The 12,851-nt window shown below is 37.8% G+C and overlaps 1 protein-coding gene across 7 annotated transcripts in view; it reads right to left on the bottom strand.

Annotated features, from left to right (window-relative positions):
* The window catches only part of YIPF6 (Yip1 domain family member 6), an 89,294-nt gene that overhangs the window by 61,632 nt on the left and 14,811 nt on the right, over positions 1-12,851 (bottom strand). For all 7 annotated transcript variants that reach the window (XM_049704651.1, XM_049704649.1, XM_049704650.1 and 4 more), the window contains 4 exons: positions 6,895-7,023; positions 5,770-5,848; positions 2,974-3,016; positions 623-748 (listed from right to left, as the gene is read on the bottom strand). In XM_049704651.1, coding sequence (XP_049560608.1) covers positions 623-748; positions 2,974-3,016; positions 5,770-5,848; positions 6,895-6,957 — 311 coding nt within the window. In that variant the 5' untranslated portion in view covers positions 6,958-7,023. The remainder of the gene's footprint in view (positions 1-622; positions 749-2,973; positions 3,017-5,769; positions 5,849-6,894; positions 7,024-12,851) is intronic.

The following is a 12,851-nucleotide window of genomic DNA, read 5'->3' as shown; positions in this document are numbered from 1 at the left end:
CCATAAAGATCATAAATATAGCTGATCTGTATCATGATACAGTTTATTACACAGATTTCTATGTATCATGGATCATTACCTTCCTTCAGATACATAATACCTATACCCTAATGTTGATTTTATAAGGATAGGCCTCTGTATTAAACATGTGCTTTAGTTTTGCTCTCCCCATACTCTCCTCCTCTCTGCTTAAACTCCTTAAGAGTCAGCCATCTAGTATCTAGATGATCTGCTCTAATTCCTAGAGACCTCCTTCTCCCACTGAACCTCTAAGAATGGTGTTTCTTAATCTTTTGTGGTTTACAGACCTATTTCAGAATTTGTTGAAAACTATGGACCATCTGTTCCCAAAGACAGACATAATCTTCTAACACAAAAAATTCTGCCTATGATTTCAGGGGCTGGAGCGAGAGCACTGAAGCTTATCAAAGGACCCCAGATAATTTAAGGTAATTTAATTCAACTAGGTTATCTCTGTTCAGTGGTTTTAAGAGAACCTTCTTTTTGGCTCTCATTTATTTTGATTTTTCTTTTTGAAAAATATATAACTAGCCAGACTTCCTTAAAAATCTAAGATATGCAACCTGGCAAGGGAAAAGGGATGCATTTTAATAATACTCACATGTTTCCTCCAAGAAGTTTTGAGTTGAGGGTGATGGTAACTGCACCAAACCAGACAATGACAAACACTTCTGCAAACTGGGGCCCTCCATCTTTTTCGCTATCTACAGAGCCTCTCTGAAGCATTCTGTGACAAGGAAATGGCATGAGAATTGCCTAGTCTTTTATTTAGAGCAACAAAGTTACAGCATGGGTTCTCAAACTTTGAATCAGGGAGCTGCCCTAAACCTCACCTGAAGATCTATAATATGTAGGCTGTACAAAAGTAAAATGCCTGAAGTATATCCCTTATTTCAAATTCCAAATGCCTCAGGACTACAAGAGGTGCTCCATTTGACCTCATGGGAATGCTTAAATGGATTACCGAAGACCTTTTTTAGTTAAGCAGAGGGTATAAACTGAAGGGCTAAATATGGCTCACAGACATGAGGTTGTTGGTCTATACAATACTTAAAATGGTCTTAAATTCAAGTTGATGTTATTTTAAAATTGGGAGGTATTTCTGGATTTTCTTGAAAAATCATAAGAGTTTCCAACACTGGACCGGCATTCCTACATGGCAACAATTGGGTGCAGTTGACACAGCAGCAGATTCCTTCACAAGGGCTTCTGGTAACCAATTCGCAATGCATGCATGTACACATTTGAATTTGTAATCCTTGGGTTAAGGTTCTAGTTCTGGCATTTAAAAATGGAAGCAGTCTATAAACCTATTTAGTTGTTGATTTTTTAAAATCAAAACATACAGATTGTCACGAAAAGGCTTTACTTTGAAACTGAGTAATTGAACAGTCACTTATATCCTCTCTAAAAATTTTACAGATGTAAACTGCTTTGAATTTTGGACTCAGAACACTTGTACTCTGTGTCATTTTTTTCCAGTAACAGAATAAGTAACATCAAACTCACAACCTCTTATTACAAAGTATAGAGAAGTCACACAGTAAGTCTTGTCCTGCTATGCTATGTGCCAGTACAGGCTTTTGTATTCTATGGTTCTGCATACTCTATTCCAAGTCCTGACAATCCAGTGCAAAGAATGCTGGCCCTCATCACTTGTTGTCTGGAACTCCTATTGCTTCAGCATGGTATGATAGAAAGAACATTAACTGGCCTGGAAGGCAGGAGACTCAGATATTGATCCTAATTCTGTCACTAGATATGGAAACTGGAGCAGATCACTTGATGTTCTGGGACTCCAATTTTCTTCTCTGCAAATAAGTGGTATTAAACTCCATAATCTCTAAGGTTAATCTTTCAAAACTAAGAAAGTATATGCTCAGAGCTTCTAATATAAACCCTTTCATCAAGGCACTGGATTGTTTCCCTTGATATGGTTATTAAAGGCATAAGATAGAGCACTCCACGTTTTTACCTAGATTACCATGTGCTTGACTTACATTTAAAAATGGGTAAAGAAGCCAGTAAGAAACTTGAATTTAAAATCATAAAAGGTTCGGCCTGGAAAGGACCCTCAACCATCTCCTTTTATAGATATGGAAAAGGAGACCCAGAGAGGTTACGTGGGAAGAGATGTGTAATAATTGCAGAGGTAGAGAATGGGCAGTCAAGGAAACCTGAGGTTGAATTCCAGGTCTACCACTGAATATTTGACCTTGGTTCAGTCCTCAATCTCTTTGAACCTGAGCTTGTTTGTCAAAAGAGGAAAAATATTCACTTCTTGTCATGAGGATAAGAGAAGGTATATAAAAGTTTTCTGTAAGCTAAGAAAAATCATTATACAAATTTTGGTTATTAGTGGCCGAAAGTCACTCTGCTGATAGCAAAGTTAGGATGAGAACTCGGAACTGAATCCTAGTACAGTATTTTTTCCACTCTACCAGTGGTTATATTCCCCTCTCCAGCGGAACTTTGCTTTCCTTCTTCTGTCCTTTCCCTTTACATACAATGCATACGGAAAACATAACACTTTGAAACATGATCTTGCTTTGAACTCTACCACTTCTACTCTAATTTATTCTCACTTATACTTTTAGTAAATTTTTAAAGAATTATGTTTGCAAATAAACAGTGCTTAAACCTACAGATACTTAATTCACTTAGCTTAATGAGGTACATGAGTGTGAATAAATGTTGAACAGAAATGGCTAAAACAGGATAAGAAGTCATTGGTAAATGAAGGTGGGCATAATTTTCACATCTTTAAATTCCATCACTCTTTGAATTGATCTAGAAAACTACTTGACTTTTTAGATTTAAATACATAAGGAGTACAATATGTCATAGAAGTCCTAAATGAAATATTCAGTCAAAATCCCCTTCAATTTTGAAACTCCATGAAAAAAATCTAATCTATCTCAAATGACAAAGAAAGGAAATATAAGTACTTACAATGCAAGCGTCACACAAAGGATCAAAGGGCCCCATAAATCCCCTACAAGAAAAGACAGAAGACTGTTAAGACACAACCATGTAGTGTTTTCTGTCTTTATTCCAATATGTACATCTCCCACTCTTGGAATTCAGACATCAAGGCTCTCCCTGTCTGCCCAAGCCTTCCGACCTCTGCTATCCCTCTGCTGACCCTCCCTGCTCCCTAATTCTGAATGCCCTTCTTCATATATCCTTTAAGTTTTGTTCACTTCACATCCCACAAATCACCCCTCTCCCCACCTACTAAGCCACATTCCAGCATGCTACAGTTAAAGACCAACGAGCAAGGAGTCAAAAGACATAAGTGCCCCACCCTGCACCACCAAAAAGAAGACTAAAGCCAAGTCACTTTACCTATCTGAGACTACATTAGACAAGGCAAGTATAATCAGGTTCACCTCACAAATATGAAAAACAAAGCTGGGAAGAAGTGACATGCCCAAGTTTCCTTAAACAGTTAAGTGTGGGGGTGGGACCAGAACCTAGAACCAAAACCAGAATCTTCTGATTCCTACTACAAAGTCCTTTCCACTCTGCAATACTGTTTCCCTTTCATAATTACTACATTGAACTAGCATAGAATTGCTGTTCTTATAGGTGAAAAACAGCCCAACACTGGTAATTTCATAGGGTTAAATGTTAACAAACAACATGAAAACTTTTTGAAAACTATAAAGGCTCTGTCAACATTAGGTCTAATCACTGTGGTTCTCAATCAATAGCTGTTGGGTGATTAATAAACCAACAGTTCAGTAACATACAGCTTAAAGCACAATTATCTTCCTCAAGTAATATGAAAAAAGGTACATATACCACTTCTAACTTTAACCTCACTTGTACATAACTTTATGTGAAAGAAGTGTGCATATGTACATACTTACGTCTTTTTTTTAAATAAGTAATTTTGACACCACTGTGGAAAGTTTGTTAAAGATGTAAAAAAAGAAAAACCATAATCCTAACACTCTAATAAACTATTGTTAATTAAATAAGCAATAAATTGTTAAAATTTATCAACTGAAAAGCTGAATTCAAGTACAACTGACATTAATACGCTGTTTTTTTAATGCAGTGAAGACTGTTTTTAATTTGTAAAAGATTCATAACAGTATTTTAAAACTATTCTTATTCTTGTGAAATACATAAAACACAAAATTTACCATTTTAGTCACTTTTAACTGTACAGGCACGGAGTATATTCACTGTTGTGCAAGCAACACACCATCCATCTCCAGAACTTTTTCATCTCCCAAACTGAAACTCCAACCCATTAAACAATAACTCCTCAATACCCCCTCAGTCCCTGACAACCATCATTTAACTTTTTTTCTCTATAAATCTGACTACTCTAGGTACCTAACATAAGTGGAATCATGTATGTCCTTTTGTGTATGGCTTATTTTACTTAGCATAATGTCTTCAAGGTTCATCCAAGTTGTAGCATGTATCAGGAATTTCACTCCTTTTTAAGGATAATAACCCATTCATATATGGCATACACCATGGTGTATATAACACACTTTGTTTACCCATCCATCCACTGATAGACGTAAGAGTTGTTTTCACCTGCTGCTATGAACACAGGTGCAAATAACTGTTTGAGTCCGTGCTTTCAATTCTTTTGGGTATATACCCAGAAGGAGACGTGCTGAATGAATCATGTGGTAGTTCTATACTATAAATTTTATATACTATAAAATTATGTGGTAATTTTTTGAGGAACCACCATGTTGTTTTACACAGTGGCTGTACCATTTTACATTCCCACCAGCAATGCACAAGGGTTCCAATTTCTCCACATCCTCACCAACACTTGTTATTTTCTGTTTCTTTGACAATAACCATCCTAATGGATCTGAATTGGTATCTAATTGGATAAGACAGCTTTTCTGAGGAAGAAACTTCAACCTCAGAAAAGTTACCTGTCTTATCCAAGATCACACACTATTCAAACACTGATTTGCCCATGCTCTTTCCACTACATACGAGCTGTAGCAAATCATGTGTCAGCTTCAACCCACAATGTACTATGTTGAAAAAGATTCTGACGCTGCATCCAATTGCCACACAGTGATGGCACATTTGCCACATATTTGACATCCTTATATTACAGCTGAAATGCTGCCAAAATAGAAGGTACACTCATGTACAACATCATTGTTACTACTCTCAAACAATAGATTCAATTTTTTTCTGACAAAGGGTACTAAGAAAAACCAAGAATGCTTGAAAAGAAAAGGTCTAACAATTTTAAGAATAAATTCTAAATAACAGCAAAATTTTCTGCAAACACTGTTTTGGAACTCCTAAAGAAAGCAGTCAACAGACTAAATGATCATTCTGAAAATAGAAATGTCAATAAAGTACTATTAATTTGTTAAACCTTTAATGGGTATTAGCTATTATTCTAATTTAACATTTACACATTTTGCCTTTCCCTTGGAAATCATTAGCTCTTTGGTTGAACAAAGTCCCTATGTCTTTGCCACTTCCAGAAATATTCTTTGCAGTGTCTATTATAGCAGGTGAAAATATACAGTCTATATTTATTGATGAGGACAATATATTCAGCAAAATCTTCCAATCTCTGAAATTCCATCCTAAATTTTTAACTTTTTTCAAAAACTTCATTTATGTATTTTTTCATCCTGCAAAATGACATCAGTTTTATTACCACAGAGCCTTTGCCTTATAAAATACTTATGATAAGGCATGATGAGAAACAGCAAAGCCTCAAAATCCTTATATACTTACAATCTCTCAAAAGAGTATTGCTTTTCCTTGGGTACAAAACATGCATGAATTTTTTCCCAACAGCTTTTAGATCACGCATCTGAAAGATATAAACAACTTGTACTGTGATGACCAAGGTTGCCAAGCAGCCCCCTCACTTAATTTGCTAAAATTTCTTTTATTTCAATCTCCTGGGAGCCCTTCATTGAATTTTAGAGCTATAACTCCAGTTTAATTCCTTCACTATACAAACAAACCAGAGAGGTGGGGTTTTTCTATTAACTCCTTTTTCTATTAACTTTTCCTATTAACTCCTTAAGCCAACATCTAACTCTTTACCACATTCATCAGTTCTGTTTTGAGTTTTTAAAGTCCACAGAAGAGAAACATAGCCCTCCTAATATGTTACTTAAAGAAACGAAAATAATAGCACTAGTAAAATCTGCTCTGCAAAACACAGCACCTAACTTTCAGTTCATACATGATGAGGTCACAAGGGGCAATCAGCCTGCTCCCAAGCTAACACATTCTTCACAATGTGTAAAGTCAATTAATTTTCAACATTCCCATACATTCTGGCAAATGAATCCTAGAAGCCAGATTTTAAAAAATCAAGACATTTAAAGAAGGGTGCAGTCATATAAACATAACCTCTCAAATTATAGTTGAGGTAATTCTGTCCTAATTTAGAAATTTCTTCATGTCATTAATAGTTCTTTGTAAACATGACTTTTAATGGTTGTTTACCATTCTACCACATAGATGTAACATAATTTACTTAACCGATTACTCTTCTTTGCAACTTTCTCCCATTATAAATATTGCTGTAACAAACATCTTTGTATAAACATTTTTCTGTATTTTTTAAAATACTTTTGTATTAAAAATTTTTTTTCCTTATACTATACCTAGAGAAGTGGGAATTATCACCTCAAAAAGATTGGACATTTTAAGTTCCTTAATATCCATTACAGCCAAACTGCTTTCCAAAAAGGCTGTACCAAATTATTCTCTAGGGGAGAACCTTAAATTTCAATAAATAAAATACACTGAAAACCAGTGAACCAATCAAAAATATTACAAAGTGCTATTAGCTATTTAGCCCCATGACACTGAACAGAAGTTCTCTCAACTTGTCTAACTTACAATGGTATTCTGAACAGATTCATTCAGTGTGGAGCTGTCAAATTCCCGAATGCGAGATCTCATGGGAATGGTGATTTCTCCTTCCACAGGGATGTCTTGTGAGATAGATATATCTGAAAGGCCTGCAAACTGAGAAGAATTAGGGACAAAAATTTAAAGCCTGTAATAAACTGTAGGATTCCCCCAAAGACATCATCATTTCCCAGAGAGCAGGACCATGTCTTTTTGTAGGGTTTTATACAGTTTTTAAAATAAGGTGTTAGCTCACCAGACATCGAAAAATGCAGTTAGCTAAAATTCTCAAAAGCTTATTTCTTTTAACTTAAAGAAGGAGATGGCAAACAATGGAAAAAATTATAAAGTAAATGGCATAGACTTTCTTGCCCTCAAATATCTGGTTTCTTTCAAGCATGAAATCTTTTTTTTATATCTTTATCAGAGTATAATTGCTTTACAATGTTGTGTTAGTTTCTGCTGTACAACGAAGTGAATCAGCTATATGTATACATATATCCTCATATCCCCTCCCTCTTAAGCCTCTCTCCCACCCTCCTATCCCACCCCTCTAGGTCATCACAAAGCATCAAGCTGATCTCCTTGTGCTATACAGCAGCTTCCCACTAGCTATCTATTTTACATTTGGTAGTGTATATACATCGATGCTACTCTTTCACTTTGTCCCAGCTTCCCCATCCCCCACACCCGTGTCCTCAAGTCCGTTCTCTGTCTGTGTCTTTATTCCCACCCTGCCACTAGGTTCATCAGTACCGTTTTTTTAGATTCCATATATGTGTTAGCATACGGTATTTGCTTTTCTCTTTCTTACTTCACTCTGTATGACAGGCTCTAGGTCCATCCACCTCATTACAAATAACTCAATTTCACTCCTTTTTATGGCTGAGTAACATTCCATTGTATATATGTGCCACATCTTCTTTATCCATTCATCTGTCGAAGGACATTTAGGTTCCTTCCATGTCCTGGCTATTGTAAATAGTGCTGCAATGAACATTGGGGTGCATGTCTCTTTTTGAATTATGGTTTTCTCAGGGTATATGCCCAGTAGTGGGATTGCTGGGTCATATGGTAGTTCTATTTGTAGTTTTTTAAGGAACCTCTATACTGTTTTCCACAGTGGCTGTATCAATTTTCATTCCCACCAACAGTGCAGGAGGGTTCCCTTTTCTGCACACCCTCTCCAGCATTTATTGTTTCTAGATTTGTTGATGATGGCAATTCTGACCAGTATGAGATGATACCTCATTGTGGTTTTCATTTGCATTTCTCTAATGATTAGTGATGTTGAGCATCTTTTCATGTGTTTGTTGGCAATCTGTATGTCTTCTTTGAAAAAATGTCTATTTAGGTCTTCTGCCCATTTTTGGATTGGGTTATTTGTTTTTTTTGATATTGAGCTGCATGAGCTGTCAAGCATGAAATCTTAACAGGATAGAAGCTAGTAAGATTGCAGAACTTTTAGTGACATTTCAGTGATCACATCTTAGCACAGCCACAATTCTGTTGCACTTCTGCTCCTTAGTGGGCTCCAGTGGCCTCTGCTGGCTAAAACGGAGCATTATGTGAAATCTAAAGGGAAACTGGGAAGAACATGGAAATAGCAAAACACATCATTATTTATACTCTTTTTACCAGATTACTGGCAACCACAGATCAAATAACATTTCCAAAGTGAACTGCAAGATTGCAAACTTTTAAACTCTTACGTTCATATGCCAAATTTGATTACTGTGACTGAAACTCTAGAATCTTCAAGTTCCTAAGAAAACAGAAGCAATCCCTTCTCATATGGTTTTTGGCCCAATGTTTAGTGGGCAATAGTTACAGGTAAATGAAATACAAGACAGTATACTAAAATTTTAGGAAGAATAAGGTTGTTCAAAGAACTTATGAAAAGCAGCTTCTCAATCACACTCTTAATAAGGAAATGCAAATTAAAGCTACTTGAAAATTCTTCACCTATTAGACCGGCAAAAATCCAAGTTTGACCACACATTCTGCAAGTGAAGCTGAGGGGTAAAAGCACTCACACACTGCTGCTGGGGAGGTAAAATGGTACTAGGCCCTATTGAAGATTAATCTGGCAATATCCAGTAAATTTACATATGGATTGCTCACCACTTTTAGGAGTCTAAAGTGGTAAAAATACAAAAAGTCATATATATATATATATATATATATATACACACACACACACACACACAAACACACACACAAGGCTCTTCATTACAACACTACCTGTAAAAGCGAAAAACCTGAGAATAGCCCAAATGCCCATCAACAGAGAACCAGTTGAATAAAGCATGGTATGTCCACATAATGGAGTGCTATGCAGCTGTAAGAAGGAATGGGTATATCTCTAAAGAACTATTATGGAGTGTTAAATTAAAAAATAATGTGGAGGAAAGTCTGTATACATGCTACCATTTATCTGAGAAAAGAGGGGGTACAAATATATATATATACATATCTGAATATCTTTTAAATATAAGAAATAAGTCATGTAATGTGACCTGTCACATGTAATGTAAGAAATGTCATAGATTTTTTTTAAAAGAGGCTTCCTAATTAGGAAAGGAGGGAATAAGGTGGAGGAAACAAGTAGAGAAGTTAGTCTTCTTGGAACACACATTGTTCTGTATATATAACTTGAAATCATATAAATAACTTCACAGAATTATGAGACAAAATTAAAATTTAAAAGCAGTCCCAAAAACTGAAAGAAAAATGAAACAAATGAACCTACTGAATTAAATACACAACCACACAGAGAGCAACTATTTCAAGTGACTTTACAACACTGTAATTTGACTTCCAATTAGGATGTAGAAAGCTGGAATGAGCATCCCATCCACTAGAACAATGAGAAAAAGCTAGACTAACTACAAAATCATAACTTTCCTTGAACCCATCAGAGAGCTGAGGTTGTAGGGCAACCAAGCAGCATGAATGAAATCTAAGGAAAGACAGGCACTTACTTCCAAGAAGAGATGGGACATGAGCACTGGCTCATCTGTAGCAAAGCACGAGAAGACAACAACACGGGGCATCACACAGATGATTAAGAATTCAGCTAAAATTTAAAAATGAATTGCTAAAGACCAAGTGTTGACTAGTGTGAGAGTACAGTGTCCCTGGAAACATCAGACACAGGAGGCATTCACACCCACTTGCAGGCTCTTCTCCACAGACTTCCATTGGTCCAGGTGTAAGGGGAGTAGCTGCCTCTTCTGAGAAAAGCACAGAGACCGGCTCAGACCCTTCTCCCCTACAGAAAAAGAGACTTAAAGCTGCTGGGGGAAGATCAGCAAACTCTGTTGTCTCCAGAGCACAGGTGAAAACCCACTGTGGCTGGGGAAAGGGAAAAGACAAACCTCACTACTCCTGGAGGAGGGGTGGGAAATCATCCTGAGGCCAGACTATTAGAGTCTCCCTTCAGCTGGGGGAGAGACAGGATCACTGAGAAAGTCTCACCCAGGAAGACTCAGGGACATATGACCTACCTAAGGCAGAGGCTGGACCAAAACAACAAAGAATCTCCACCTCCCAGGTACCCACCACAAGGCTAGCAAGTATGCAACAACAAGCAATAGCAGTCTAGTGCTAAGGGAGGGGCTAGAGCTTGGAGAGAAACCAACTATCTTATGCAGGGGCAAAGGGAATACAGAAAACTAAGCATGGAGGAGGAACATTAAGAAAAACACTGGGAAAACCTAGTGCCCACCCTAAGCACAAGGTAATAGGGGAGGAATTTGAAGCTGATGATGCATTGAAGGTTCCCATATCAAGTACAAAACCCAAATACAGTTCAACTCCTTACTATATTAACTTAACCCCCATAGTAACAACTTAGCAGAAAAGATGTGCCATTTCCAGGCAGTCTCTACTGTTATACACGATGGCCAGTGATCAATAAAAAAATTACCCCTTCCCCATACACACACACACACACACACACACACACACACACACACACAGGGAAACAACCTTCTGTTACAAGACAAAAGCAATTAAACCAGACTCTGAGGTGACCCAGATGTTAGAATTTCAGAAGAAAAATTTACCATGAATACAATTAAAATGTTAAAAAAGGCTCTAGTAGAAAAGATACATGCATGAATGATGATGAATTTCTGCCAAGAGATGGAAACTGTAAGAGTCAAATGGCAATGCTAGAAGTAAGTGAATATAGTAACAGATGAAGAATGCCTTTGACAGCCTTACCAGCAGACTCAACAGAGCCAAATAAAGAAATCGGTGATAGGTCAGTGAAAATTATCTAAACAAAAACAAAACAAGAAGAGTTAGAAAATTTAAAATTACACACATCAAATCATTGTATTGGGGCTTCCCTGGTGGCACAGTGGTTGAGAGTCCGCCTGCCGATGCAGGGGACACGGGTTCGTGCACCGGTCCAGGAAGATCCCACATGCCGTGGAGTGGCTAGGCCCGTGAGCCATGGCCACTAAGCCTGCGCGTCCAGAGCCTGTGCTCCACAGCGGGAGAGGCCACAACAGTGAGAGGCCCGTGTACCGCCAAAAAAAAAAAAAAAAAAAAATCATTGTACACCTTAAACTTGTACAATGTTATATGCCAATAATATCTCAATAAAACTAGAAAATAACAAAAAAGAACACCCCAAAACAGAACAGAGCATACAAGAACTGTGGGTCGATATTAAACAGTCTAATTTGTATATTACTGAATCCCACAAGAGGAGAAAGATAATGGATCTGAAAAAAATATTTGAAAAGGTAACAACTGAATTGTTTTCCAAAAATAACGAAGACATCAAATGACAGATCCAAGCCCAGAAAACCCCAATCAAGATAAATACCTCGGGCTTCCCTGGTGGTGCAGTGGTTGAGAATCTGCCTGCCAATGCAGGGGACACGGGTTCGAGCTCTGGTCTGGGAAGATCCCACATGCCGCGGAGCAACTAGGCCCGTGAGCCACAACTACTGAGCCTGCGCATCTGGAGCCTGTGCCCCGCAACAAGAGAGGCTGCGACAGTGAGAGGCCCGTGCACTGCGATGAAGAGTGGCCCCCGCTCACCACAACTAGAGAAAGCCCTCGCACAGAAACGAAGACCCAACACAGCCAAATAAATAAATAAATAAAATTTTAAAAAATAAATAAAAATTATATTAAAAAAGATAAAGACAAAAGCAAAAATCCACAAACCTAAACACATTCACACTACTGAAAACCAAAGATAAAGAGGAAAACCTTAAAGTCTGCCAGAGAAAAAAGACATTGCAATCAGAGGAAACAGGTAACAGACATCTCACCCAAAACTACACAAGGCAGAAGAAAATGGACACACCTTTAGAGTGCTGAACAAATAAAACTGTCAACCCAGAATTCTAAACCCAGCAAAAATAGCTATTAAAAATGAAGGCAAAACAATGACATTTTTCAGATGAGCAAAAGCTGAAACATGCACTATAAGAAATGTTAAAGTATGATCTTCAGAAAGGAATATGATATCAGAAGGAGATTTGGATTTACACAAGGAAATGAAGATAACCAGAAGTGGTTTAAATGATGGTAAATATAAAAAATATTTTATTTTTAATTATTCTAAAAGATGACTGCCTAAAGCAGAGGTCACCAAACTTCTTCTGTGAAGGACCCAAATAGTAAATATTTTAGGTTTTGAGAGCCAAATGGTTTCTGTTGCAGTTGCTCAACTCTGCCACTGTAGCATGAAAGCAATCAAAGACAATACATAAAAAATTATGTTTGGGGGGCTTCCCTGGTGGCGCAGTGGTTGGGGGTCCGCCTGCCGATGCGGGGGGCACAGGTTCGTGCCCTGGTCTGGGAGGATCCCACGGGCCGCGGAGTGGCTGGGCCCGTGAGCCATGGCCTCTGGGCCTGCGCGTCCGGAGCCTGTGCTCCGCGGCGGGAGGGGCCACGGCAGTGGGAGGCCTGCGTAC

This window comes from Orcinus orca, chromosome X (assembly GCF_937001465.1).
Source record: "Orcinus orca chromosome X, mOrcOrc1.1, whole genome shotgun sequence".
In the NCBI taxonomy this organism is placed as follows: Eukaryota; Metazoa; Chordata; class Mammalia; order Artiodactyla; family Delphinidae; genus Orcinus; species Orcinus orca.
Note: the sequence above shows the minus strand (reverse complement) of the source record. Positions and strands in the feature narration are given on the sequence as shown.